At 36.5% G+C, this 27,781-nt stretch overlaps 1 protein-coding gene across 10 annotated transcripts in view; it reads left to right on the forward strand.

Annotated features, from left to right (window-relative positions):
- Window positions 1-27,781, forward strand: part of PICALM (phosphatidylinositol binding clathrin assembly protein) — an 83,886-nt gene that overhangs the window by 38,507 nt on the left and 17,598 nt on the right. For 6 of the 10 annotated variants that reach the window (XM_084771991.1, XM_084771994.1, XM_084771993.1 and 3 more), the window contains 11 exons: window positions 485-587; window positions 4,673-4,766; window positions 6,578-6,689; window positions 8,234-8,340; window positions 10,208-10,249; window positions 11,744-11,829; window positions 14,014-14,137; window positions 14,399-14,535; window positions 15,031-15,134; window positions 20,018-20,167; window positions 26,422-26,529. In XM_084771991.1, coding sequence (XP_084628117.1) covers window positions 485-587; window positions 4,673-4,766; window positions 6,578-6,689; window positions 8,234-8,340; window positions 10,208-10,249; window positions 11,744-11,829; window positions 14,014-14,137; window positions 14,399-14,535; window positions 15,031-15,134; window positions 20,018-20,167; window positions 26,422-26,529 — 1,167 coding nt within the window. The remainder of the gene's footprint in view (window positions 1-484; window positions 588-4,672; window positions 4,767-6,577; window positions 6,690-8,233; window positions 8,341-10,207; window positions 10,250-11,743; window positions 11,830-14,013; window positions 14,138-14,398; window positions 14,536-15,030; window positions 15,135-20,017; window positions 20,168-26,421; window positions 26,530-27,781) is intronic. The other 4 variants (XM_084771997.1, XM_084772000.1, XM_084771999.1 and 1 more) reach the window with 1 other exon arrangement.

Genomic DNA, 27,781 nt, shown 5'->3' on the forward strand with positions numbered 1-27,781 from the left:
TGAGGTGTGTTGTGTTGTTACCTGCCTCTCCCTCAAGAGGGTTTTCTGGAACTCACTCTGTAGAATAGGGTGGCCTTGAGCTAAAAGAACCTCCTGCCTCTGCCTCCCAAGTGCTTAGATTAAAAGTGTATGCTACCACCTCCGGTCAAGTTCTGAGGTTCTTAAATTGTGAAAGGGAACATGTTTTTCTAACTCCAGAAAAGTAAATAGTCATGTGGGTTGCAAGAGGCAAAATTAGTAAATTGTAAGGGAAAGATTTTAAAACTGTATATAATATACCTCACTTTAAAATGATTCTAAAATTTTGAAGATTTTAAATACCTTATTATTTATAATAATAAATTATAACAAAATAACTTATTAATTATATAATTTGCATCACTGAAGATAGTTGGGATTTCATATTTTTTGCTATTGAGTAATAAAGTTGTTTTTAATAGGTAATCTTTGGATTTTAATTATTTATCAAAACTTTCTTTTACAGGATATGATATGTCTACATTTATTAGACGGTATAGTAGATACTTAAATGAAAAGGCAGTTTCATACAGACAAGTTGCATTCGATTTCACAAAAGTGAAAAGAGGGTGAGTTATGTTTTCATTTCTAATTCAAATATCTAATAGTGTAAAACAGGAATTATTACATTGTGCATTACGGAACTTTACCCAGTTTTAAACTATTTTTCTTTGAAGGAATGCAATATACTTTCTGTAGTAGGATTTTTAAAAGTTCTATTTACCTTTATAACAACCTTATTGAGTTATAATTCTCATGATTGGAAATTCATTCTTTCAAAATTACAATTAAATATTTTTTAGCGTGTTAACAAAATTATGTGACATGGCTTTACTGTATTGTTTCATTTCTTATAGTTTCATCTCTCTAATCCATATCCCATGTCCACTACGTTGATTGTGTTCATCTTTTCTGGTTACCATGTCAATTTCGGTAGGAAAAACAGCCAGGAATTTTAATTAGTTTGTTTGGCACAGACACTGTCTCATGTGTTCCTGACTGGCCTTGAATTCTCAAGAGATCTGCCTGCTTCTGCCTCCTGAGTCCTAGGTTGGCTTGCAGGGAATCACACTTAAAGTGTAGTTCTATCTGGGGATTATTGCCACTTGTAGGATGTTCAGTTTCTATTAAACATAGGATATCCCTCCCTCCCTCCCTCCCTCCCTCCCTTCCGTATCTGTAGCCAGTTGTGGTAGCACATGCCTGGATTGAAGAGAGGCAGGGGAGTCACTAGTTCTTTTTCTTTTCTTTCCAGTTGTTCTTTCTTTCTTTCTATTTTTCGAGACAGGGTTTCTCTGTATAGCCTTGGCTGTCCTAGACTTGCTTTGTAGACCAGGCTGGCCTCGAACTCAGAGATCTATCTGCCTCTGCCTCCCAAGCACTGGGATTAAAGGCGTGCGCCACCAGGCCCAGCTTATTATTTTTCTTTCCATTTTGTTTTGTTTTTTGCGAAGAAAAAAATACCATCATAGTACAAGGATTGAGATGAATTAGAAGGTATAGCTGCAACAGACACTCATTGCTTTGTGTGCCCACTCTGATGGTCTTAATGTGCCAGCGGTGCCACCAGTATCCTTTCTGGTTTCCCCTTTGCTGCCCATCCTAAGCCATAACAAAGGGCTGAAGAGTACCCTGGCTGCCATGCTCACAGTGTAACTCAAGACAAAGCCCATCATGATATAGTTTAAGTGGCCAGGCTGGGATGCCTGTTAGTGATCCACCTGTGTTGCTCAGCGCTGCATACCAAAACCTAGGCATAGCTAGAGAGATAGCAAGGGGTGCTTACGGCACAAGAGAACGCATAAGTTCTCTTTCAGAGCACTTATTGCAGTAGTCTGGGGCTGAGGACTACAGGTCCTTTGGATCTTAGGCTCTGCCATTGGGAACATGTAGCTATGAGCCACATGGAGGTAGATGGCTTTGGATATGACTGCAGCTCTTGGGCCAGGGCCCACAGTGTTCACATCTTTTTCAACAATTATTTATCATACTGTGTGCATGAATGGTTGGGAGCTATGTATGTCACGATACATGTCTGGAGGCCAGAAGACAACTTCATGGAATTGGGTCTCTTTTTTTTTTTTTTTCCATCCTTATGTGTGTGCTGGGGATTAAATTTAGATGGCTTTTTCCAGCTGAGATACCATGCATGCAAAGGTGATTTTAATGTTGCTTCATTCTGAGTGCTGATCATCTTAGCATAAGAACTAATCACACCAATAATGTGACCAGTACTTTGATGTCTAGTGTCTTGTAGACAGCTTCTTTTCTTAGGCTGAATCACTGTAGCTCAGGAAAGAGACATTGAAGATGTTCTTAAAGGAACAGTGAGTGTCTGACACCTGCAGAAATCTCCAGTGAATGCCTTTCTATCTAAATTGCCTTACAGCTTCCACATCCTAGAGAGGTAAACACTCTCTGTGTGACTTGGCTGTCCTGGAACTCACTTAGCACACCAGGCTGCCCTCAGACCCAGAGATCCTCCTGCCTGTGCCTAGTGATAGGATTAAAGGCATGTGCCACCATCACCCAGTCTGAAGTAAAAATCTTAATAAAAATATGGACATATACAAGACATTTAAAAGGTGAAATCAAGTCCTTTAAAAAAAAAACTTTTAAAACAAATAGAGGTGATAGTTTTACCAAACAAACTTCTACAGATTTCATGTTACAAATTTAGGTGCTCAGTAGAAGATTGTAGTAAAGAAGTTCATAGCAGGAGTCCACTTTCTTACTTTCTGTACCTTATTTAATATACTGTTTTCTGTATGGACTTTTCCTGAATGAAATATGTTGAGAGTTAATGAGCTGAGAGTATGTGTTGGTAGAGTAGACACAGAAGTAGAGGGAAGTTTCAAGATACTTTGGAGCTCTCTAGAACAGACTAAGGATTGGTGGAAATCTTCCCTTCCTATGTGAAGGTGATAATCAGGAGTTTATGTGTCTGCTAGCTTGCTTGGTGAGATTTTTAAACACCAAAGGTTTTATTGTGCATGCTAGGATAGCACTGTACCATCGACTCCAACCCTGTGTGGGCTTTTTATTTGTATTCATGAACAGATGTGAATGTATTGTTCATTCATCCAGGATTATGAACTTGCCAGGTAACTAACTGCAGGGGAGAAAGGTGCAAAAAAGTTAAGTGTTTGCAAGAGGTGCAAATATTACAATTGTAATATTTGATCAAAATAGTTTTATGGTGAAAAAGTTATTTTCATATGATGAGGTGTTAATTCTGTCTTTTTTTCATTTGGGATCTAAGAGGCCGCTCATTTTAAGAGACTTTGAGATGAAGAGGTTGAGTTGGTTGGTCATTTAGATATTGAGTTAAACAAAGAAGATAGAAACAACATTAAAGACATCTGTGATGGAGAAATGCCCCAGAAATAAAAAAACATCAGGACGGGATTAAATTGAGGAATGATAGTGTCTGGGAAGAGAACATGATAGTTAAAATAAGGAAAGCTGCAAAGAGGAATTGTTTCCTCTCAGATTCCAGTGCCAACCAGTCAACCAGTGTGGTACCTGAGAGAAAACAATGTTGAACATTTGATGGGTACATTAGGGAAGCTAGCCAGGGTAAAGCTGATCAATAGCTGGCTGAGGCAATCCGGGTGTTTGTTTCATGAAGCTCTCTTGAGTCCCACAAGGCAATATTGTTACTTTTTGTAACTTCTTGACAGTGCTCTTAGTTTGGCTTAGATTACCTTGACTTGATTAAAAGTTAGATTTTGTAAAACTGATTTTCTTTTAAAAGCTTTTGATGTTTGACTCATAAACAACGTTCCACCCCTCCCTAGTATTGGGGATTATGTTTAGGACCTGGCACTTGCCAGGCAAGCACTCTCCTGCTGAGTTACAGTGCCGCAACCCTTTCCCCTCCAATTTTATTTATTCTTACTGTTATGTGAGTGTCCTTATGTGTTTGCCATGGTGTGTGTGTAGCTCTGGGAGGTTGGTCCTGTTCCTGCACCCTAAGTTCTGCACATAGTCCTTAGGCTTTTGGAAGAGTACTTTTCTTTCCTCCTTGGCTGCCCCATTACCAGAATTTTAAAGTTTTTGTCAACAGACTGCCCTGGAACTTGTGATAGTGGTATTTAACTATTTAATGATTTCTGGTTAATAGTTTCTTTTGCTTTTAAGAAAGAATAAATCTTCCCTTTACATGCAGGAATAATTGGGATTCATGCAGTTTCTTTCTGTGATAACTACACAATCCACCTGGCTGTATAATGTAAACCTTCACTTTTCACTTAAGATAATTATTTTCTGTGTGTGGGTGTTCTACATTCATCTGTGTGTATATAGCAGTTTTTGTGTGTTCACAGAGACCAGAAGAGGGCTGTGGATTACCTAGATCTGTATTATGCTTGTAAAATGCCATGTGGGTGCTAGGAATGGAACCTGGGCCCTCTGGAAAACCAACCTGTGCGCTTATCTGCTGAGCCATCTCTCAGTGCATACACACTCCTCCCTGTTTTCGGTAGCACTAGTTCCCAGCTTTAGGTTTTACTTTCTATGTAATCCTTACTTGAGATTTAGAGTTCAATAACTAATTACGAATATGGGATATTTCATCACGGTCTTGTTTTTTAAGTAGAGAACTAAATTGGAGGTTTAATAGTGAATTGTTTTTTGTTTGCTTTCTTAATAGGGCTGATGGAGTTATGAGAACAATGAACACAGAAAAACTCTTAAAAACTGTACCAATTATCCAGAATCAAATGGATGCACTTCTTGATTTCAATGTAAGTTGATATGCTTTTGTAATTCGAAATTTCTAAAAGTTGGATGATCATAACTGGTTAGCTCTATCCCTAAGTTTTCATAGTTTTTTCCCACTCTGTAGTACTGTTTGGTTAGTGGTAAGATGCTAAAATCCTAGTGCTTGAATTTTAGATTATACAGACTTTAGCAAGTGGTAGGTAAAGTACTTGATTGAAACACTTCATAGGGCTTTTAGATCTTAAAAATGTAAGGATTTCTTTAGTGCACAGGCTTTTCAGTGTTTCTGTTGTGTTTGGTAGGACATGGCAACTATTTAGAAATAAAAGAAGGTTCAAATCTCCCTTTTTGACAGATTGTTACGTATTGCCCAGTGGCATTATATCCCCTGAGATTTTTAAGTCATTTGGGTAGTGAGTGCTGACTAAGAGTATAGCAATCTACTCATATACCAGTATGTTGTTTATTTGTTTTATTTGGGTTCTTGTATCTACCACCCTTCTCCACCCCTATCCTTTCCAAAAGCCCAACACCAAATAGAGACAGGTTAGGTGGGAGACGGGTATTGACCTCTTTAGGCTTCTTGCTGACTAGGGGCATTGAGTTCCTTGGAGCAAGTCCAATTTTGTCTCCTCAGGATATCTCCAACTTCTCTTTTCTCTCGACAGCTTCATAAACCAGCAACAGCAAGAGCAGGAACCAGCAGGAGGAATAGCCGCATCTCCTTGCTTGGGGCTCTGGTCTTTTTATCCCTCTCTAGAGTCCTCAGAATTAAACTGTCTTCAGCTGGTAGAACCAGGCCCCTGCCAGAGCATGCACAGGGCAAATGTCTGCTGCTGTGGACAATTTGAAGCAGCCCATATCCCAGTACACATGGGATTAAAACAAAAACATTTTTATGTAACATAACTGGGCTTTTAAAGACACCAACATTCTCACCACACTCATGTGTTTCATAGACTAGAAAGTATCAAACTATAATGACTAGTGGCTTGACAATCACTTTTTCCATTTTTATATAGTTAAAACTTTTTGTTTTGTGACATTTGAAAAGTTTTATGATACTAAAATTTCAGTGTCCATAGTAACACTGTTGCCACATGGCAGATTTCATGGTTGGCTTGTATACTGCTGTTTTTCTGTTTTTTTGTTACAGTAGCAGTGTTGGATTAAATACAGAAGAGGACTTAATTCCCAGAGCCTTTCCTTTCATAAAAAGGAAGAAAAGCACTTCCTTGAAGACTGGGGCTCTGGAAAGACACAGGAAACTGCTGTGTTAGCATTATTTTGGCTATAGAGTCTCAGATGGTCCGACTACATGCTTTTGACTTGACACTTTGGGATCTCTATAAAATTACTTATTTTATTGTTTACTGTACAATACTTTAAAATTTTACTTGATCTTATTCATGTTTTTCGCTTTTCCAACCAGAAACACTAACTATGGTTGGGGAGGTACACCCGCCCTTTGTTAAACATATATCATTTTAATAAAATTATAATTAAAATACTTGAGATGTAGGTGACTAATTTCGAGTTAAAGGTAAATGACATTTTCATCTATATAACATAGAATGAATGTTTAAAAGTTGTTTTTTGCTGTTTGCTTTTTTAAAATGAATTTTTTTATTTCTAGTTCTATGCTATTTGCCTGTGATTCTGAATGTGAGAAATCAGAAAACTCATGTATTAGAGATCATAAGTGTATTGTATATTATAGGGAAAATATGCTCCTTTTCCTTAATAAGATGCTATGTTTTCATTTATTGTATTCATTTTGTTAATGTCACTTAAAATATGAGATGAGTTCATCTTTTTTTCCATTTTCTTCTAGGTTAATAGTAATGAACTTACAAATGGGGTAATAAATGCTGCCTTCATGCTCCTGTTCAAAGATGCCATTAGACTATTTGCAGCATACAATGAAGGAATTATTAATTTATTGGGTAAATACTGCAATATCTTAGACAACTTTTTTCTTCTTTTGAGCCGTATTGATTAGTGATGCTGACAGTAGTTGCTAAGTGTGGTGACGTGCACCGGGACACATGTTCATTCTTAGCATTTATTTGGAGAAAAGGTTTTATTCCTGTACATATACATACACATACACATGTATATCCACATAAGTGGATACATTCTTATTTTTATAACCAGAATATTTAGCTAGCTAAACTTTGTTGTTTTGATATAACAGTATTTTTTTTTTTGGACTATTTCATTAACTTTTAGAAACACAATCTGTAAAATTAGATTGAGGCAGGATAGTACATTGTATGTTATATATACTTAAGTGGGAAAGGCCTCTTATTTTCTTTGTCTCAGAAAATAAAAGTATTTCCTCAATATTTATTCTACAGTGAACCTTATAAAACCAGTATGTGTGTGTATATATACACTTTTTCTTCTAATTTTGAGGCGCATGCATGGTGGTGCTGGGGATTAAATCCAGGGCTTCTTTACCACTGAGATGCCTCTCTATACCCTAAACTTAATTTTGAAATCAATAGTTATTTTTAAGCCAGTCAACATTTTGGGATGCCTTTTACTTTGGAGGAATTTTAGGAATTTGTGATGCTTTTCTACATATGAAGATGTGTTTGATATAGTTGTTTTGCATATAAATGCTCCTTTTAAAGATTTCATTTATTTTTATTAATGGATACATTTGTGTGGGTCTCTATGTGTGTATGCCATGCTTGTGTCCAGATGTTTGGGGAGACCAGGTGGATCACCTGGAGCTGGAGTTGCTGGCAGTTGTGAGTTGCTTTAAATGGGTGCTGGGCACTGAACTCTTAGTCTTCCCGAAGAGCAGCAAGTGCTTCCAACCCCCTAGCTCCTCTTCCAGCCATCCCTCCCCTTTTTAAATTGAGGTTTTGATGGATTAGAAAAGGAATGACAAAAAGTGCCAAGGTATTAAGTATCAGATGGCAAGCATTCTACTATGCCCCCTCCCTTTGGACAGTTTATCTAAATACAGTTTTCATAGACTAGTACAATGGAGTATTTTATAACTGAACAAATAAAGCTATGAAATCATAATCTTTGTGACTTCATGATTGACAAATGTGAAGCTCTGTATTGCTGTGTACAAATTAAGGGAACTGTTGAAATGACATTGGATAAAGTTGCCATCTTAGAATGTTAATATTGGTATATTATTAATAAAACACTTGTAAGTATATTTAGTGTTTTAAATGAAGGTAATATGTGTGTTTACATGCAAATATATTCTTGAAGAAGTGTAAGCAGTATTGTGAATAAAATAGTGAGAGTACCTTCCAGCATATTTTTTTTAAAGTTTTTAATGTACTAGGACCTTGATTCTAATTTGCTTTAAATTTTTGTTGTAGAATTAGTCCTTTGAAAATAATTGTGATCCTTTTGGAGATATTACCTAATCTTTTCCCTTTCTTGGGAAACTTTTAGCTTTTTTTTTCTTTTTGTCTTTTTAATGTAAATAAGAGTATTTTCATACTTCTTTGGGCAGAAAAATATTTTGATATGAAAAAGAACCAGTGCAAAGAAGGTCTTGACATCTATAAGAAGTTCCTGACTAGGATGACAAGAATCTCCGAGTTTCTGAAAGTTGCAGAAGTAAGCTGTCTTGAAAGGCCTTATACTTTGTTTATATGTATGGATTTGAAGAAATCATTACTCAACTGAAAGAAGTAGTTTTAATATAAAAAGATGTATATCAATTAATAATATGCACTATTGAGTTTTGTTGAATTTTATTAATGTGCCATAATATTGAGTAAAAATACATGCTGTATATTTAATTTATATGAGATGATGAAAGTAATATACTTTTCATTGCATACATTTCTACAAAATAAGATTGGGTACGCTGGTGGTAGTGGTTGGTGTCTGTGTTTAGAATTAGCCATTCATTTTTGAAGGCTTGCTTTGTTGGTGGTAGTGGAAAGGCTGAGGGTCAACCAGTTGTTCTTCCTCCAGACAGGCCTGCAGCCGGAGCCACATGGTTCAATGTTTTTGTTCTCCTACACAAGTGAATTTTATATACTTACTTGATTAAGAAAAAGATTCTATGGCACTCATAAAAATAGCTTTTATGAAGTTGTCACAGAAGGCAGTTCTAATGTTTACAGGCATCTTTTATGTTAGCAGAGACAGTTCATAAAGTTCGTTATGAAAATCTTTACCCTCTTTACCCTTTTCTTTACCCTCTATTCATCACTAATAGAAATGCCGCCTCTTTAGGATATTTTCATCACTTACATTAAGCTCATTACTCTGAAACTACCAAGATAGGGACTCTAGGCATTGTCTCCTTGTGATAGTTTATTCTTTAGCAAATGCAAGGCTCTTGTTTTATGATGTCCAAGCAAATTTGCTTTGATTCAGAAAGCTCTTTCAAGGGAGAAATTGATTTCTGCTCCCTATAACCTTAGTACCAGTTGTAAATTAAAACTATAAGGAGGCAGGGCTTATGGTACTGCTATCTAGTAGGTTTTAATTTGCCAACTTTCCTTTCTGGTCTCTTATATTCTTTGTGTGTGGTAGTTACAATTATCGTCACACATTTTAAGCCCTTTATCTCCAGGTTTCAGGTTTGACACAGATTGAATGCATTATCTGTTCATGTTATCTTAGAAATATGAAAGATTCTATTGTAAAATGTTATTATGAGAGTGTCATTGGGCTTGTAGTGTCATAAAGCTTGTCAGTTCCTAAAGGAACAGTAATCTCTTGGAATGTGTTCCAGGGAGCAGTTTGTCTCAGTCTGAGTGAGCTATTGATATCTAACTATGAGTGAATGGGTTAGATTTTTACTGTCATCATTCTAAGATTCTTAAAAGTTGAGAAAAAGAGGAGGATGTTTAGAAAATAAAACACAATGAAGGGAGAAGTACAGGTTTCTAATTTGAGTCCTCAACTGCATAGGAAGTTTTTGCTGGAAATTTTCTAATGCCTCAACACTATGAAAAATAGGTTGTGGTTTTGTGGAGGTTATATCCTAGTTAAATATCACTTGACATTTGTAAAAAAGATATGTGTGTGAGTGTATACACACACACACACACACACACACACACACACACACACACACACACGGGTAGGGGGAGCACTTGAGTGCCATGGCATCTATATTGAGGTCAGAAGACAACTCCTGGGAGTCAGTTCTACCATGTGATTCCCAGCATTCACACCCAGGTTGTCAGTCTTGACAACAGGGCCCTTTCTCTGTTGAGCCATCTCACTGTCTCCCAGATAATAGGCTTTAAAGTATTATCTGTGGTAACTGTCAGGGGAAGCATTTTTTTTTTTAATGGAAAAAAGACAAATATTAGTTTAAGGCAAGTTGCTGTCATTAGATTTGTTTGTTTGTTTCCTTCCTCCTGCTCTTCCACCTCCTTCCAGTGTTACTTATGGCACATAGAAGAGGTAGTTTTATACTGTTATAATTTTATGTGTTAAATATAGCATTTTTTTCTTGCAGCAAGTCGGAATTGATAGAGGAGATATCCCAGATCTTTCACAGGTAAATAGATAGTTAAAGCATGAGTTCGCTGTCATGTGCACAGTAGTACCAAGGTGAGGAATGTTGTGGTGAAACCTGTTAAGAGTAGTGTGGTTTTTCCTTAGAGTTTTTAATATTCTAAGATATTGCTCAAGAGTTTTTTAACCTTATGGCACATACAGTGAATGATCTTTTACTCTGGTGGGCGTTTCCGCTCTATACCATAACTGGTGCACTATTGAAAAGCCCACCCCAGCATAGAAAATGACCCACAGAAAAATTGCATCTCTCAAGTGTCTTATCCAGTTTTGAGTCAGTTTCAATTTGAATCTCTTCTTTCCTAATAGATAATTCACTAGTTATATAGCCCTGGGGAGGGGCCTTGTGAACCTTTTAATATTCACAAGTCTCCGAGGCTTCTCTTCTTCTCTCAGGAGGGAATGATTTAATTTTAAAGATACACATGCTTAATTCCTAAACACACACAAAAGCATATGGCCAAAACCATGGTATTTTGAGTCTGGCTTTTTTTGGGGAGCAGGGGGCACGGTTCTAGACAGGGCTTCTCTGTGTAGCCTTCGCTGTCCTGGACTCATTTTGTAGACCAGGCTGGCCTCGAACTCACAGCGATCTGCCTGCCTCTGCCTCCTGAGTGCTGGGATTAAAGGCATGCCACCACACCCAGCAAGTCTGGCTTTTTTAAACTTGATGGTTTGTACTTTCATCCATTTTCCAGACAGTGTCATGATTTCATTTTATGACAATTGAGTAAAATTTCGTTTTTCTTTATCCATTTATGTATTGATGGACATCTAGACTGGTACTATACCATATTATTATTAGCAGTTAAGAAACACAGATGAGCAAGTATCTCTGATATGTTGATTTAGTATTATAGCTGGCTTATTTGGTAGCTATATATATATTTTTTAATTGTTTTACTAATGTGTATCTTTATGAGTATATATGTGTGTGTGTAGGTGCCCAGCGAGGCCAGAAAAAGGCATCGAATCTCCTTGAGTTATGTGTGCACCATTTGTGACTACAGGCAAACATATGCCATAGCACATGGGTGACAGTCAGAGGACTACCTTTGAAAGTCAGTTACACTGCAAATGTCTTTATCCACCAAAGAACCATCTTGCCAACCCCAAAACCCATTATTTTATATGCAAATTAAAATAAGTATTTGCGATATTCTCAATAACATTTTTACTAAAATTTTACATGTATTAAATATTTCAAAATCTTAGGTTCTTGCAAGAGTCTTAGGTTTCATGTTTATCTTCAGTTCTTACATTTTTGGTGATGCTTACTAGTAATGTCAACCAGTTATATTCCAATAATAATGATAGTAATAATAAAAGATTATAATTTTGGTAGCCAAAAAAAAAGTGCCCACCAGTAATCAGTACAGATATATCTGTTTTTGTTACTCTCATGTGAGATGACGTTTGATATATTTTGTCAAATGGTATAATGATTATGAAATTTTTAATATTTGTGTAATTTCAGGCCCCTAGCAGTCTTCTTGATGCTTTAGAACAACATTTAGCTTCCTTGGAAGGGAAGAAAATCAAAGATTCCACAGCTGCAAGCAGGTACATTGGGGTTTTTTTTGAAGGATGAAAACAGAAGTTATTTTCTCAGGAGTAGATGAAACCAGCTCAAGTTCCAAATTGTAGTTTTTCATCTTGACTAAGTTATCTATAAGATAAGTTTAATTAATATGAGTGTCACATTAGTATTAGAATTAGTAACAGGATTCCATGGGGATTAATGCATTTCAGTTTTTGGTTTAGTTCCTGATATCAGTAAGTATTGACATATTTTATGGTGATAACAGTGATGCTTCTCTTCAGAATTGTGGTTTCAATATTAAAACAACCATAAGTATCATGCATTGGTGTGAAGGTGCTTCGATTTTTTTTTTAAGGTTAATTTATTTATGATGTATACAGTGTTCTGCTTGTGTGCCAGAAGAGGGCAACAGATCTCATTATAGATGGTTGTGAGCCACCATGTAGTTGCTGGAAATTGAACTCAGGACTTCTGGAAGAGCAACCAGTGCTTTAAACCTCCTAGCCATCTTTCCAGCTCCATGGTGCTTCAAATTTCAAGGATAATTTTGCTTTAATTTGCTCAGCCCTTATAATATCCCTGTGGTAGATATAGTAACACTAGGATTCAAACCTAGAATGTCTGACATTATATTTCAGTTTTTATGTCTTCTGATGGGATTGATTGTTATCATCTCCTATTTTAATAAGTTTCAATTTTCAGCTAATTCCCCAGTTTACTTAGAAAATTAAAAATAATAGAAATTATGTTATATTGATTCTCTAATACAAGTTTTTTGTTTGGGTGTAGTAATTGTTTGAATAATTGTTATGTATCCTTATGAAGATTTTTACCTCTTTATTTAAGTTAATATATAAAATATACAGTGAAACTTTTCCTTTGTTTCTCTTTTATTTTTATTTTCTGTTTTGGTGATTTCTTCTCTTTTTAGTAATAAAATTTTAAAAATCCCAGAACTGGGAAAGCTAGGACAGGAGAAAGTTAATTTGAGCCTACCTTGGCATATGTAGTAAGTTAAGGCCAGTCTGGTTACAATGAAAGACTCTCCTGTGCATGTGCACCTGCGTCCCCTCCCCCAATTTCAAAGGAAAAAAAAAATCTACTAATGATTTTTAAAGTAATATTTTGTATAATATTTTCATTTCATAGTAGGTTTGTAGTAGTATTAAAATCACCAAGATGTTACAGCCCAGTTGGTTATAGGAAAGTGATAAAAAAAATCTAGTCACATGGCTTAGGTATACTGATTTCCCTCAGATACTTATCTTGATGTGATTGGCTTCTTTATGTCTGTCATAGTTATATGACTTACATTGTCTTCTCCTTGGCTCATTTGTAATACTTATTTTACATAAATTAGATTAGTTTTTGCCACTTCATATATTTACAGTAGCAATTAGTAAGTAGTGTTGCAGGATGTGAAAAAAGAAAGACTAATTGAGACCAGAGAGTAGTTCTTTATCCTAGAGTCGAATGTTGGCCCATGGTTTAGTATGGGGTGGGAAGGAGGTGGCTAGTGAGAAGTAACGAATTGTGCATGTTCAATAGGTTCGAAAAGAGTTCTGGCATGTCAGAAAGGTAGCAGGCACGTAGAAAGGAAGTGGCTGAATTGAAGTCAGTATTTTCAAGGAACCTGACATCCACTGGAGATAGCTTTTGTGCTTATAATTGTGGAGGCTTAGGGTTCTTATGGTAGAACTGTCAAAGCAAGAGTGTTATTTGGAGCCGGGCGTGGTGGCGCACGCCTTTAATCCCAGCACTTGGGAGGCAGAGGCAGGTGGATCGCTGTGAGTTCGAGGCCAGCCTGGTCTACAAAGTGAGTCTAGGACAGCCAAGGCTACACAGAGAAACCTTATCTCGAAAAACCAAAAAAAAAAAAAAAAAAAAAAAAGAGTGTTATTTGGCATAGGCGCTGCCTCTGGGAATCAGTTTTGTTGTTAATTTTCTGTTAGGGCTCTCCTAGGAATGTTGCTTCCTTGTCTTCGGAGAGGTCATGTGTGCCAGTGTTGTAAACTTTTTTCTAGAGTCTGACACTTAACTCTAAAAGCTACAAATTTGCATTTTAGTCTAGAGTGTTAAAATTGTTGGAATTTTCTAGGTTATTAGGTAAAAGATTCTACCTGTACTAGTTTTAAGTCCATAAACTTGTTATTTTAGCTTGTCACTTTAACACAGAACGAAATTCCGTTTGTCCTCTTACCTAGGGCTACAACACTTTCCAATGCAGTCTCTTCTTTGGCAAGCACTGGCCTATCTCTGACCAAAGTGGATGAAAGGGAAAAGCAGGCAGCATTAGAGGAAGAGCAGGCTCGTTTAAAAGCATTAAAGGTAAGTAAATGTGGTTCTTCTTTTTGGAAGAATGAGTAGGAGGGAATCATGTAAATGAGCCTCTAGCCACACTTAGGGTTTTAAATGTGTAGCAGTCTTACAGGCTGGAATCAGTTCACTCTTCATAGTCACATAGAATGTTTGGTGAAAAGTCAGGGAGTACCTTTCAGCTATTAAACCAGAATTAGAAAATGTCCTTTTTCAGAGTCTGTACCAACAGATCTAGTTTTAGATTCCTTTGTTAACTTCCTTTTTCAACAGGAACAGCGTCTAAAAGAACTTGCAAAGAAACCGCATACCTCTTTAACAACTGCAGCCTCTCCTGTGTCCACCTCAGCAGGGGGAGTAATGACTGCCGCAGCCATTGACATATTTTCTACCCCTAGTTCTTCTAACAGGTAGGGGTGGCTGAGTATCAGGAAAAGAGCTTCTTCAAATGATGTGCTTTCGATTCTGTGAGTTTGCTTTGATTTATGATTTTGTAATCACAAATTAATACAGAAGATGCAATAAATTACGCAGTTGGTATACTACCTAAATAGAAGGTAATAATGTTATGTATTTTATATGCTTAGGAAATGAAATATGGCTAAATTACTAATTATTAGTGGGAATATACTGTAAGGGAGTGGGTATTTTCTTTGGGAAAGTCATTGAGTCTTCCCCCCAAAAATTTTGTTATTCAAATTCAATAGAAACTTAAGACATGGTGCTCAAGTATTTTTCTGGCCTCTTTAGTCTTTAGTATTATGTTAAATGAGGAGCGTGCAGCTGCTTCCTTGGTAGAATTGCTGTTCTTTTTAGGCTTTTTTTAGAGTGGTGGGGGAGAGGAAACAAATTAATATACCAGAGTTCATCTAGAAATAAAACTACTTTCCTAACTATTTTCCTAGCACATCTAAGCTGCCAAATGACCTGCTTGATTTGCAGCAGCCAACCTTTCATCCATCTGTCCATGCGATGTCAGCTGCTCCTCAGGTAGCAAGCACATGGGGAGGTAAGCCTTCAGTATGTTTTAAATCCTGTACAGGTATCTTTCCTCTCCATTAAGTAGCTTGCTACTTTTTATAGAGTTTTTAGTTATACTTTATACACGGGAACTTGAGAAATAGTATAATGGCAGTACACTAATCTTTATCTCCTGCAGATAATGTATGAAGTATAAGAATTCATAGGTAATTATGGAATAAAGTTTAGTGAAGATGAAGTTAAATATAAGAGAAAGGACCACTTTCTTAAATTTGAGATCACCTCTTTAATGTGAATTTCAAATGTATAGTAATTAACTACTTGTGATGTAGACAAAATTTCGGTGAAGAATGTTGTGACCAGGTATCTCAGGGTAATTCTTTATTTTTTAATTCATTGTATTTTAATTTTTTTGTTTAATTTAATTTTAAATATTTAACTTAGACTTGTAAGATAACAGGAATGTTTGATGCCCTTGAATAGGTTTTTAATTCTAAGGTGATCATGGTCTAGCACCTTTAAAGCAAAGTGGTAATATATGTCTGTTTGACAGTTTTACCTAGGCTTCTGCTTTTCAAATCATCTCCTTTGAATGGCTTTGGGGTGTGTGTGTGTGGGTGTGTGGGTGTATGTATGTATGTATGGCTATCATATAAACATCAAAAATTACTGGAAAGAGAAAGATTTTCAGAAAGAATGTTAAGTAGAAAATTATATAGTATGTTAAAATTTGTATTGGTTTGATATAACATTTGAATTGTTAAATTTTTTCAACATGTGAGATAGATTTTCATCTTTAATCATTTGAATAAAAATACAGTTTTTATGTTTCTTTTCTTCCGTCTGTCCTCTCTCCCTTTCCATGCCCTCCAAGGCCCTTTTCTTTTTGTTGTCTTTGGTGTGGTACTGAGTTTTGAATCCAGAGCATTGCACACTGTCATTGAGCTGCTGGCCAGCCCTAAAACAGTGCTTTGTAAACTAGAGCCTCCGCTCTGTGAATGCAAGCGTTGTCTGTCGTTAGCACCGTAGAGAGCACTTGGCAGCTGTTGTGGGGGCACGTGTGCCACTGTGCACATGTGGAGGTTAGAGAACCCCTAGTGCGTCAGTTCTCTCCATCCACCTTCACGTGGGCCCTAAAGATGTTCTCCACCCTGAGTCCTGTTGTTGTCTCTCACTGTAGCCCAAACTGGCCCCAAACTCATGGCAGTCCCTCTGCCTCAACCTCCAGGTGTTAGGATGGTAGGGATGGGACCACCACACCCAGCTCTAGAGTACTTGTTACATGTAGATATAAGTAAATTAATATAATAAACGTGCTTTATGGAGTAAGTGGACATTTCCTCTTCAGGACTGGTTGCATCTGTTTCACAGGGGGTAGAGGACTGAGAACTATAAGCTCTTTATTTTTAGAATAGTTCTTGTAAGCATTAAGGTTAGTTTAATTTATCAAAATCTTGAGATTTGTGAGTAATTTCTAAGGAAGATAGTTTAATAAGTACTTTAGAATTGTTTTAAAATTAAACTACAGGCAGTGAATTAAAGTTTAAGAAAGGAATTTCTTGATGCTGGAGAGATGGCTCAGTGGTTAAGAATGCATGCTGCAGGGTGCCAAGAAGAGACTTGATACCCTATGAGCATATACAGGGGGAGCTAATCCCCCTCAGTCACAGACATAGGGGAGGGGAATAAGGGGAAAATGGGAGGGAGGGAGGAATGGGAGGATACAAGGGATGGGATAACCATTGAGATGTAACAAGAATAAATTAATAAAATTAAAAAAAAAAGAATGCATGCTGCTCTAGTAGAGAACCTAGTTTAATTCCCAGCACCTATATTGGGCAGATCACAACTGCCTTGTAGATGCCTCTAGCCTCCTTGCACTCTCACATGTACATATCCAGTCACAGACACAAACACATTAAAATCTTAAAAATAAAAAAGAATAGAAAGATGTTTCTTTTTTCTGTCTTTTTCTTTCTTTTTGTTTTGTCTTTTGAAACAGTATTTCACTATGTCGCCTTGGCTGTCCTGGAACTTGCTCTGTAGACCAGGCTGGCCTTGAACTCAGAGATCTACCTCCCTCTGCCTCCTGAGTGCTAGGGTCAAAGGCATGTGCCACCACCACATGGGAAAAAGGTATTTCTTAATGTCCTAAAAGAATTTTGAATTTGATACATTTTTATGCTTTTTTTCTATTTAATCTTAGTTGTGCTTTTGGGGGGGAATGGGTTAGGAGTGGGCATCCTATTTTGTCCTGGCTATTCTAGAATTTGCTGTGTAGACCAGGCTGGCCTGGAACTTAGAGAGATCCTCCAGTTTTTTGCCTCCCTCTAACCCTTTGCTTGTATTAAAGGTATGCAGCAACATGTCCGTGGAGCTCACAGTTGCTTTTTTTCTTTTAAATATTGGGCTTCGGGCTGGAGAGATGGGTCAGTCGTGGGACCCCTTGCTGTTCTCCTTGGGTTCATCCCCACTACCCACGTGTTAGGCATGCACATGCATGCTAACATACAGTAAGAACATTCACATAAAATAAAACACTAAATATATTTTTTAAATGTCAGCAGTATTAGCAAAACCATTAAATGGTTTTAATTTGTTTATTTTTTAATTTTTGTGTCTTTTAAAAAAATAGTTGATGGTTCCTTATTAGTCCTCCTTCCGTGAGTCACCAAGAGCAAGGGAAAAGAGAAGAGGCCAGCTGGTGCAGGGAGGGGCATTTCCACAACAGTTCATTTACACATAGAACTAAACAGATAAGTGCAGTCTCTATTGTAGCTAGAAGTTAATCTTCTGCTAACTTTATTTTAAAACTGTATTTATTGACTGTGTGTGTGTGTGTGTGTGTGTGTGTGTGTGTGTGTGTGTGTGTGTGTGTGAGAGTCTTCCATCATGTAGATCCCAAGGATTTGACTCAGGTTGTCCAGCTTGGTGACAAAGAGTGCCTTTACATGTTTAGCCATCTCGCTAGCACTTCTTTATTTTAAATAAAGAAGCTGAAAAGTTATGTTCACTGCCTGAGGGCTTGGTTTCTCAGGAACTGAAAGACATAGTGCCATAAGAACTCTAACCTGAAAAAAACCTGTCACATGCCTCTCATGGCAGCTAGACCACACCAATTCCATGACTCCCTGCAAATTATATTTTGGCTTTAGTACCAAAGGCAAGGCCTTTTATCTCCTTCCCCCAGATGGGGTTTCTCTTGTAGTCCTGGCTGTCTTGGCCTTGCTTTGTAGAACAGGCTAGCCTCGAATTCAAGAGATCCACCTGCCTCTGGCTCCCGAGTGCTGGGATTAAAGGTGTGTACCACCATGCCCAGCTCAAAGCCAACATCTTATATCAGTCTGTTTTCTGTTGTTTACTTCTGAATTATTTTTTCCTACTTTGTCCCTCCACTGTTGATTTTTGTTTGCTTTTACATGCATATGAAAGATGTTGAAGCATCATTTAAGTTTGAGTATATTTTGAGTATATAAACTGATTTTCTTAGTGTAAATCAATATTCTTAATGCTTAATCTAGAAAATATTATAAAAATTGTTATTTAAAGATTCTTTATAATTAAACCCACTACTTTGTTGTTTTCTAGTTTGTAAGTCATTACATTTAGAGTTAATGCATGTTTGCCTTGATTTAATTGACTCTAGGGAAGTGTGCCTGTCATAGAGAGGGAGCTAGTTGTCTCTGAGTATTTTGTGTGGTTATTGTTGAGTTATGTAACCTTAAAGCAGAAATAGAGCAGAAGAGGTGACTGGTTGAAAGTATAGAACCATTTTTCTGGAAAATATGCTATATGATTGCTGTCCTTAATTATATTTTTTTCTTTTCCCCTTTAGTTAACCGTTTTAACTAAGAAAAGGCTTTCATTCACTAGAACGTATCTTAAGTGAGGCATGGGAACAGGACATACCTAATTGAGAATAACTTTAGATAGAGAATTTGAAGGAGATAATTTTTACGATGGGAACGCTTGTTATCCTGTAGGAAACTACTTCAAGACTTTAAAACTATTCCCAGACTGCACAGGCATCTCTGCTCTTTTTTTTCCTCCTGCATTTTTTAAAATTTATTTTTTATAATTCATTCAGATTACAGCTCAATTGTTATCCAATCACTTGTATCCTCCATTTCCTCCCTCCTTCCCTCCTTCCCTCCCACTTTCACCCTATTCCCCTCCCCTAGGTCCATGACCGAGGGGGACCTCCTCCCCCAACTATATGATCATAGGCTATCAAGTCTCATCTTGGGAGGTGGTCAAATATGGGGCACCAGAGTTCATGTCAGAGTCAGTCCCCGCTCTCCACATAACTGTGGAGAATGTCCTGTCCATTGGCTAGATCAGAGTAAGCATCTCTGTTCTTAATTGTCAGTACATCCTTTCTCTCTCCTTAAATCTGTTATTCCATTTTATTTTAGTTTTCTGACTGTTGAACCGAGACAGTAATTTTACAAATATTAGAATCAGTTTCTTACCTTAATTTGAAATGACTCTTTATTCTTCTGCAAATTTACTCATACTGTACCTTTACGAAGTATTTATTTCAATGATTTGAGTAAGCAGAGTTGTGCCACGAAAACCAGTACACCCAGCTAGAGTAGGTGCAAGGTGAGTGGCCATTAATGGAAATATTTTGGTGGTTATTTTCTTATTTAACTATGTGACTATTGGCTTTCTCATGTGGGAAGGCAAGCCTTTCTGTAATATTCTGCTACAGTTGTTAATGAAGACAATTATTCCCCTAAGAATTGCTATGGTAAATGCAATTCTTTCATCTTAGTGATTGAATATATTTGTGTGTAAAATTAATAATAATATAACTACTACTTTTCACTTTGCATCTTTCGACTAATCACAATACTAATTTATTTACTTCCTTTCTTCATTTTGCTGTAATTCACTTGGACTGCACAGATCCTTTCTCTGCTACACTAGATGCTGTTGATGATGCCATTCCAAGCTTAAATCCTTTCCTCACAAAAAGTAGTGGTGATGTTCACCTTCCCATTTCTTCAGATGTATCCACTTTTACTACTAGGACACCTACTCATGAAATGTTTGTTGGTAAAGTACCATTTAACCTTTTGCTTCCCAATTAATGTCTATGCTTTTTTAAATTTATGTGTTAATTACTTTTACAATGCTGTAATCATTACTTTGGATTTTAACATCTAAAGTTTAAATTAACCGGAGTGATAATGTAGTAAGATTGTTAAAATACTCCTAGTTGTATTTAATGTGGATTTTAGTAAACAGATTTCTTTGATTCTGCATTTTCTATGTTTTGTTTGCTGTAGTGTAACACTTTAGCTACCTAGCATCTTGTGTAGTATTGTATTTATTAGTTCAGAGAATTGATTTAAAAGTAGTGTCTACATTTACAGGTTTATATGTGCTTGTATTTTTACTTTTGTGTATTGGAGCAGGAGCAGTTCTTACTAAATCTATAGCATATTATAGTTTCATATCATACGTATCCTTAGCTCCTTTTATTAGGCTTTCACTTCATTCCTTGTCTGAAGTTAAAGAAAAAAAGTGAAAAGTATGTGTTCCATTTTATTTAATAAATTGAAAAGGTGATTTGATCAACCTGTCATTGCAATAGGAAAAGTCAAAATTTTACATAAGTTATGTAGAAAATAGTAAGTTTTAAAGTATATACTAAAGTTGAAAAAAATCCTAGAATCTTTGTCCAGGCCTCCTTTATCTATAAAGCTAAGTATTCGAAGACAGGTTAGAATTAGCTGAAAAGCCAGTGAATTCATACTTCTTTTTCTAATGAGATAATGGGGAGTTTTTTGTTTGTTTATTAAATCGATACAGTGGTTTTTATTGCTTTTTTTTTGACAGAATACTCAGAGTCTTATGTTCTTTCAAAATTTTTATTTTAGTTTTAAATTGAATATCTACATGCTTGGGTTTTTCTGACGTTGTTTGGTTTGATTCTTTTTACTTCCTCCATCCCCATTCTTTCCTCGTTTCTTTCATCTTGACTTCATTGTGCATGTGCCTTGTCAGAGTTTTAAGCTTATACTAATACTGCTCTTATATGTCATGTTACTTTATTTATTCATTTATATCGGTTTCTCTTTTCCCTGAGTAGTAAGTTTTCATAAACTCTCCCATAGCCCTCCTCTCTCCCCACCCCAAAGACAGAGTCTCACTGTGTGGCTCTGGCTGTCCTGGAAAACTCGATATGTAGACCAGGCTGTCCTTGAACTCAAAGGGATCTTCCTGTGTCTGCCTCGCAAATACTAGGTTTAAAAATAGATCCTATCACACCTGGCTGAATTTTTATAACTTTGTTAAGAGTAAATAGGCCCACTTCCCCTGCCCCGCTTATTACCTCTAGGAATTTGGGCACTCTATGCAAACTGTTACCCCTGAGCTATATTGCAGCCATAACTTGCTTTTAAAGATGCATCCTCTTCCTTTCTGTTCTTACTTTCCTTATTTATTTAAGCACACTGTGATTTTATAGTCACCTATTATGTTTTTTAATCTATACTTACAACTTAGGCATATTCATGGCAGTATATTACATTTAATATCACTATCTTGTAGAATTTAAAGCTCTTTGTTTATTCGTCGAATTCATCGGTTATTTTTTCAAATTTTTTTTTCATTCATGTGTATGTATGTGTGTGTCTGTGTAAGTGTATGGCATGTGTATTTGGATGCTCTTGGAGGCCAGCAGAGGGTACTGGATGTCCTGGAGGCAATAGTGAACCACTTGATATGGATGCTGAGAATTGAACTCTGGTCCTCTGGAAGAGCTGTGAACACTCTTAACCACTGAGTCATCTCTGCAAATATGTTCTTTGCCAGTATACTACAATGAAAATAATGACGAGCTGATTGTGTTTATGCCTTTAATCCCAACACTTGAGAGGCAGAGAGAGGTAGATCTCTGAGATTGAGGCCAGGCTGGTCTGCACAAGGAGAACCTTTCCCAAAGGACAAAAAGCAAACAAAAATGTATACATACACCACAAGTGAAGAAGTGAGGCTTCTGACATCTGAAAAGAGAATTTATGAGAGCATTTGATAGGAAAAAATATGTTTGGACTCTTGGAAATTTTTGTTTGAATTCAAGTTCTACTTTAATTAAATAAGTTGTATAACTTTAAATAAACATTTAGTCTTTGTGAGCCTATGAATGTTGAGACTTGTGGAATAGTCATGAGCTTAAATGTGATTGCTTAATATCTAACACTCTGACAAGCATTTACAACTATCACAAAACTATGAAAAGCAATCTTGTGTAAGTAGGATGCGTTATATTTTGAATATACTCCCTACCTAAATTGTTTAAGCATCTTTAAGACTGATCATTTGCATTGCTTTTAGATTGTAAAATTGCCAGGAGTCATTTGTGTTCAGAGCCCAGAATTAGCAAGGAAAAGCTTAAGTTAATAAGAATTGATTAACTTTTAGTTAATTGGAAAGGAGAGGCTCAGTGGTTAAGAGCACTATACTGGGTACTCTTCCAGAGGATCCAGGTTCAATTCCCAGTACCCACCTGGCAGCTCATAACTGTGCGTAACTCCTCTTCCAAGGGATCCAACGTACAGACATAGATTCAGTCAAAACAAAAATAAAAATAAATAAGTTTTTTGTGTTTTTGTGTTTTTTAAATTGGAAAGGAGAAGTGGCTCAACAGTGTAGAGCTGCACGTACTGCCAATTCAGTTTTCAGCACACATACAGTGTCTTACAGCTGATTATAATTTCACTTTCAAAGGATCTGGCATGCTTTTCTGTACTCAAAGGACAGAAGACAGCCATGCATTGCACATGCATGCAAGCAAAGCATCCACACACATAAAATAAGTAAATCTATAAAAAAGTATTATATATATATAAAATTTTACTTTTCTTCTATTTATATAGAGTAGATACCTAGGATAAATTGAAAACCCCAGTGATATTCTGGAGTCGACTAAGTGGATATTCAAGTGTTAGTTCTTCTGCTAACTCAATTTTTGGCAGTAGGTAAAATTGTTTAATCTATTAGTTTGCTCATCCGTAAATTTGAGGATAACTGTCCCATAATGTTGTTGTAAGGCTTAAATAGTATCTTGTTGGCAAATATTCTGCATAGTGTTTAAAAGGATTTAATAAGTGGTAGCAATTACTCTGACAAGACATGTTGCTGAGTTTGTTGCTAGAAACATTGAAATCTATTGCTAACCCAACCAGTTTTTTTTTTTTTAACTTTTTAATGAGTATTTTAGGTGTGGGTGTGGACATAAATCTGTGTATGATCCCTTCAGCTCACATGTGGACGTCAGAGATAGCTTGTTGCAGTTGGTTTTTTTATTCTATGATGTGGATTCCCAGCATTGAACTAAGGTCATTTAGGCTTGGTGCTTTTACCTACTGAGCTATCTTGCTTGCCTGTTTTCAAAGATGTTTGGGATGTTTTCTGTCCCCAGTGCTAGCTGTTTTGTGCTGCTTAGTTCATTTATTATGTCCTTTTGAGATTTGCTCCAAGTATTTGTCTGTGTAATGGTGCTGGCCAATGACAGTTTTCACTGGGTCTTATGAAAGGCTTCTGTCTGTGTCTCTCTCCCTTCCTGCCTCCCTCCCTGTAAAGTGTACCCTTTAAAACAGTGCTGTTAGTTGGATTTGTTGTTGTTTGCTTATTGTTTCTTGAGGCAGGATTTCACCATATGGCCCAGATTGACCTTGAATGCTTCTGTGTGAAAAGTTTGTTGTTGTTGTTTTCCCCAGTGTTACTTAGCTGTGTGTGTATAGGGTTTGTGTGGCTGTGTGTGCTATGACATGACATGTAGGTTAGAAGACAGCTTTGTGGAGTTGACTCTTCTTCATCCATTATACAGTTCTGCTGATTGATATTAGGATGTGAGGCTTGCATGGCAAGTACTTTACCTGCAAAGCCATCTTGTTGGCTCAACTTTGAGGTTTTGTGTTTCTGTATTGAATAGCTGTAAAAAATTTTAAGTTGAAAATCCCTGATAAGTAACTAAAAATGTAACAGAAGACCTTTATGTCAATCAAATAGTAAGAAAAATCTCTTTATCTTAAAGGAGTATGTGTCTCTGTATGTGTGTGTACACACACAATGGTATACTGAAAAAAAAAGTGACTACCTTAGAAATATGTTGCTTGAGTCTCCAGATACTGCTACAAATTTTTAAGTTGCATTTTTGTCTATGTATATAGGATTTTTTTAAACTTAAGGTACATATTTTGGAATACTTTTTTCTTTTTAGCCTTTTTGTAATTGTAGCTAATAGTTTTGTAAGTTCATGATCCTACAGACTTCAGAAGATATAATAGGAAATAATAGTTGTTTCTAGATTCCTATAAAATGTAGAAATAGGTATGTTATAACAGGAGGAAATGGGAATTAGATGTAATAGCCTAGCTGTAAATTGTTGTTATGTACGTGAGCAAAAGGTTAGTGATCCTTTAGCGAAGATTATCCCAAGAGTCCATGAAGTAGTAGTGTACATCTTACAGTGTGGTGGTGGCATGAGCACATATGCAGTCATGATGTTTACGATAGGAATCGTTAAGGCCACTGATTGTTAAAGCTTTGTATACATTTAAATGTCACTAAATTGGTGAGTCTAGAATTCTCTAAGGTCCTTTTGAAAGACTGGTCAAGAGATGTAAATACTAAATGTGTACTTTGATATTTGTTTCTAATCCTAAGACTAATTCTTTTGATGTAAGGTAATTTAAGGGTTAGAATAAGGTCAAACTTTAAACATTTTCAAAAACTTGTGGATCCTAAATACTCATATTAACCCCAAAATACTACTCTAAAAGTCAGATAACCAATATGTATACCAGTTTGTAAGGAATAGTGCCAAAAACCATTGCTGGGGCCAGAAAGGTAGCTGAGAGATTAAGCGCCCTGGCTGCTTTTCCATAGGACACAGGTTCAGTTCTCAACATCACACGTGGGTTCACAATTGTCTGTAAGTTCAAGGAGATCTGATGCCCTCCTTTGCTCCACAGGATCCTGCCTGCATGTGCGGCATATCAATTTAGCAGTGTTCTTCATATTCTTGGGGATTTGAAGTAAGGTTTTGATGAGTCTCCCCTGCTGGAAGAAAGAGAACCTGTGTAGAACTCAAATTCCCTTGTTGGTATACATGCTAACCTTCTAAAATAGGGTGCTTTTATGTGTTTATATTCTGACTTGATAGAACTTAATCTCTTTTTGTGATTTTTTTTTTTGCAGACGGTTTACCTAAATATATTTAGTGATTCAAAGCACCTCAAGTCATGTGATAAATGTAACAGCTTTAGATGGCTTTCATTCTTTTTAGCTTCTAGAATCTTATTGACTCAACTTTAGAGAAACATACCCTGGGAATTAAAGCTCTATGTATGTTAACTCATCATTGGCAGGCCTCAGAGACTCAATCTTGGTACTAGTTGTCATAACACTATTAGTTCCAGGAGAACACAAAAAGAGTAAAGCCTTGTGTATGGGTTTCTGTTTCAGGCTAGTTTTAGGCTAATTAGCATGCTTAGCCCCAGACTTGTCATTCCTAGTGGTAAAAGTGGTAAATTGACTTGAGAGAGTAGGTGGGAGTTGAAAGAAGAATATCATTTTCCAAAAAGAGCTGGGCAGAAACATGTGAGGTTGCAACTTTTAGAATCCTGCCAATTCTCAGGTTTATCTTAAACTATGTTACTTCTGGGCCACTGAGATGACTCGGTGGGTTAAAGGTGCTTTCTACCAGCACTGTGACACTTAATTTGTATCCCAAACCCAATGGTGGAAGGAAAGAACTAACTCTGAAAGCTGTTTTCTGATTTCCACACATATATGGCCACATGCATGCCCATAAGCGCAGGCACACACAAATAACTGTAACAGTAAAACTTTTTAAAAAAATGTGTAACTGTTGAAGTAAGAGCACCCTGAGATACAGGGTATGGGGGTTGTAGATACAGAGATAGCATGGAGTTTTAAATGACTTGAAGATGCAAAATGAAGAGAAAAGACAAGCAAAGGTTTCATCTCTGTGATGAAGTAAACTAATAATTCAGTGTATGTTGCTCAGTCTTAGTTTTCTTAGTGGGTGATTTTAATGGAGATGTAGCTGAGTGTGATAGCTCACTCCTATAATCTCAGTACTTGCGGCAGGGGTGTTTGTGTGTGTGTGTATGTGTGTGTGTGTGTGTGTGTGTGTGTTGTAATGCAGAAAACATTTAGCTTGGAAAACTAGCTTTTTTGTTTAAGGAATTTATTGCTTTCCCCATTCTGCTAACATTATTAAAGATAATCTATAGTTGCCGTATTTAACATTTTTGCATTTTGCTTTTTCTTAGGATTCAGTCCTTCTCCAGTTGCACAGCCACATCCTTCATCTGGCCTTAATGTTGACTTTGAATCTGTGTTTGGAAATAAATCTGCAAATGTTGCTGTAGATTCTGGCGGTAAGAAAAATTTTCTTTTTCTTTTTTAATAGATTCTCTATAGGCTGCTTTTAGCATTTATAAATTAGAGTAAATGGTCTTCTTCCCCCAAACCACTTGAGGAAAGCTCAGAGAATATTAATTTTACCTTCTTTGGGTAGTCGGAAAGTTTTGTTTTTTTTTCACTGCAGAATAAGAAAACAGTTTCTTGATAAAGTGCTAAGTTGTTAATGACTGTGTTGAAAGTGCTATAACTTTTCAGTTATAATTTTTATCCTACTGAAATGAACAATGACTGTATTGATATTATGGTATGTGAGATCAGTTATTTTTGAAACTGAAGGCACAGCATGTAGTACCCTAACTTGTTTAGATAGTTCCTATATAAATAGAGTATTTTAAAGTGTACCTACTAATTTGTCTTTAAGAAACTATAAAACTCTAGAGTGAAGATTGTACTTTATGCTTCTTGTTAGTTTGAAGTTTATAGAATTTGCATAAAATTTTAATGTTCTAATTTTATTCCTACAGGGAGATGGTCAGTGACTTTGGCTAACAGATTTTAACTTTAAAACATACTTCTTTGTTTTTAGTTACATAATGTATAACTAGTTACCCATAAACGAAGGAAGCTTGTATGCATGGACTAAGAATTTGTTTAGTGGGTTCTAATAGGCTTATAATTTTATAATTTTATAATTCAGCTGACTTTTCCCTTTTGAGTTTGGCTTGTCTAGGAAAAGGGAATTGGAGGCTAGTTGTCCATACCTTTGTAAATCACTGTCTTGGACCTGTTTTATGCTCTACCGTTCCTGGGTCAGCCATGCTGTTGAATTCATTTAGTGGCCTGGCTTGGTTGGATTTGATTTTACCTCTTACTCTTTGGTGGAGAACCTTTGTAGAGCAATTTAGTTGTTTGTTTTTTTGTGTTTTTTTTTTAACTCATTTAAAAATGAATTAATTCTTTTTTTTTTTTTTTTTTTTTTTGTCTGCTTGCCTCTATATGTACCATATGCATGCAGGCATACTTAAGAGGCCAGAAGAAGGCACTGGAATTCCCAGAACTGGAGTTACAGGCAGTTGTAAGCTTCCATGTGGGTGCTGGAAACTAAGCCTGGGTCCTCTGAAAGAGCAATCAGCGCTCTTAACCACTGACCTATCTCCCTAGCTCCTGCCTTAGGTTCTTAAATCCCCAAACATGAAAAGTGTGAAAAGCTCTATAAAATACATCCTCTTAGGCCTGTGATATGACTCAGTAGAAATGGCACTTGCT

This window comes from Acomys minous (genome assembly GCF_964271855.1).
Source record: "Acomys minous genome assembly, chromosome: 2".
NCBI classification, from domain to species: domain Eukaryota; kingdom Metazoa; phylum Chordata; class Mammalia; order Rodentia; family Muridae; genus Acomys; species Acomys minous.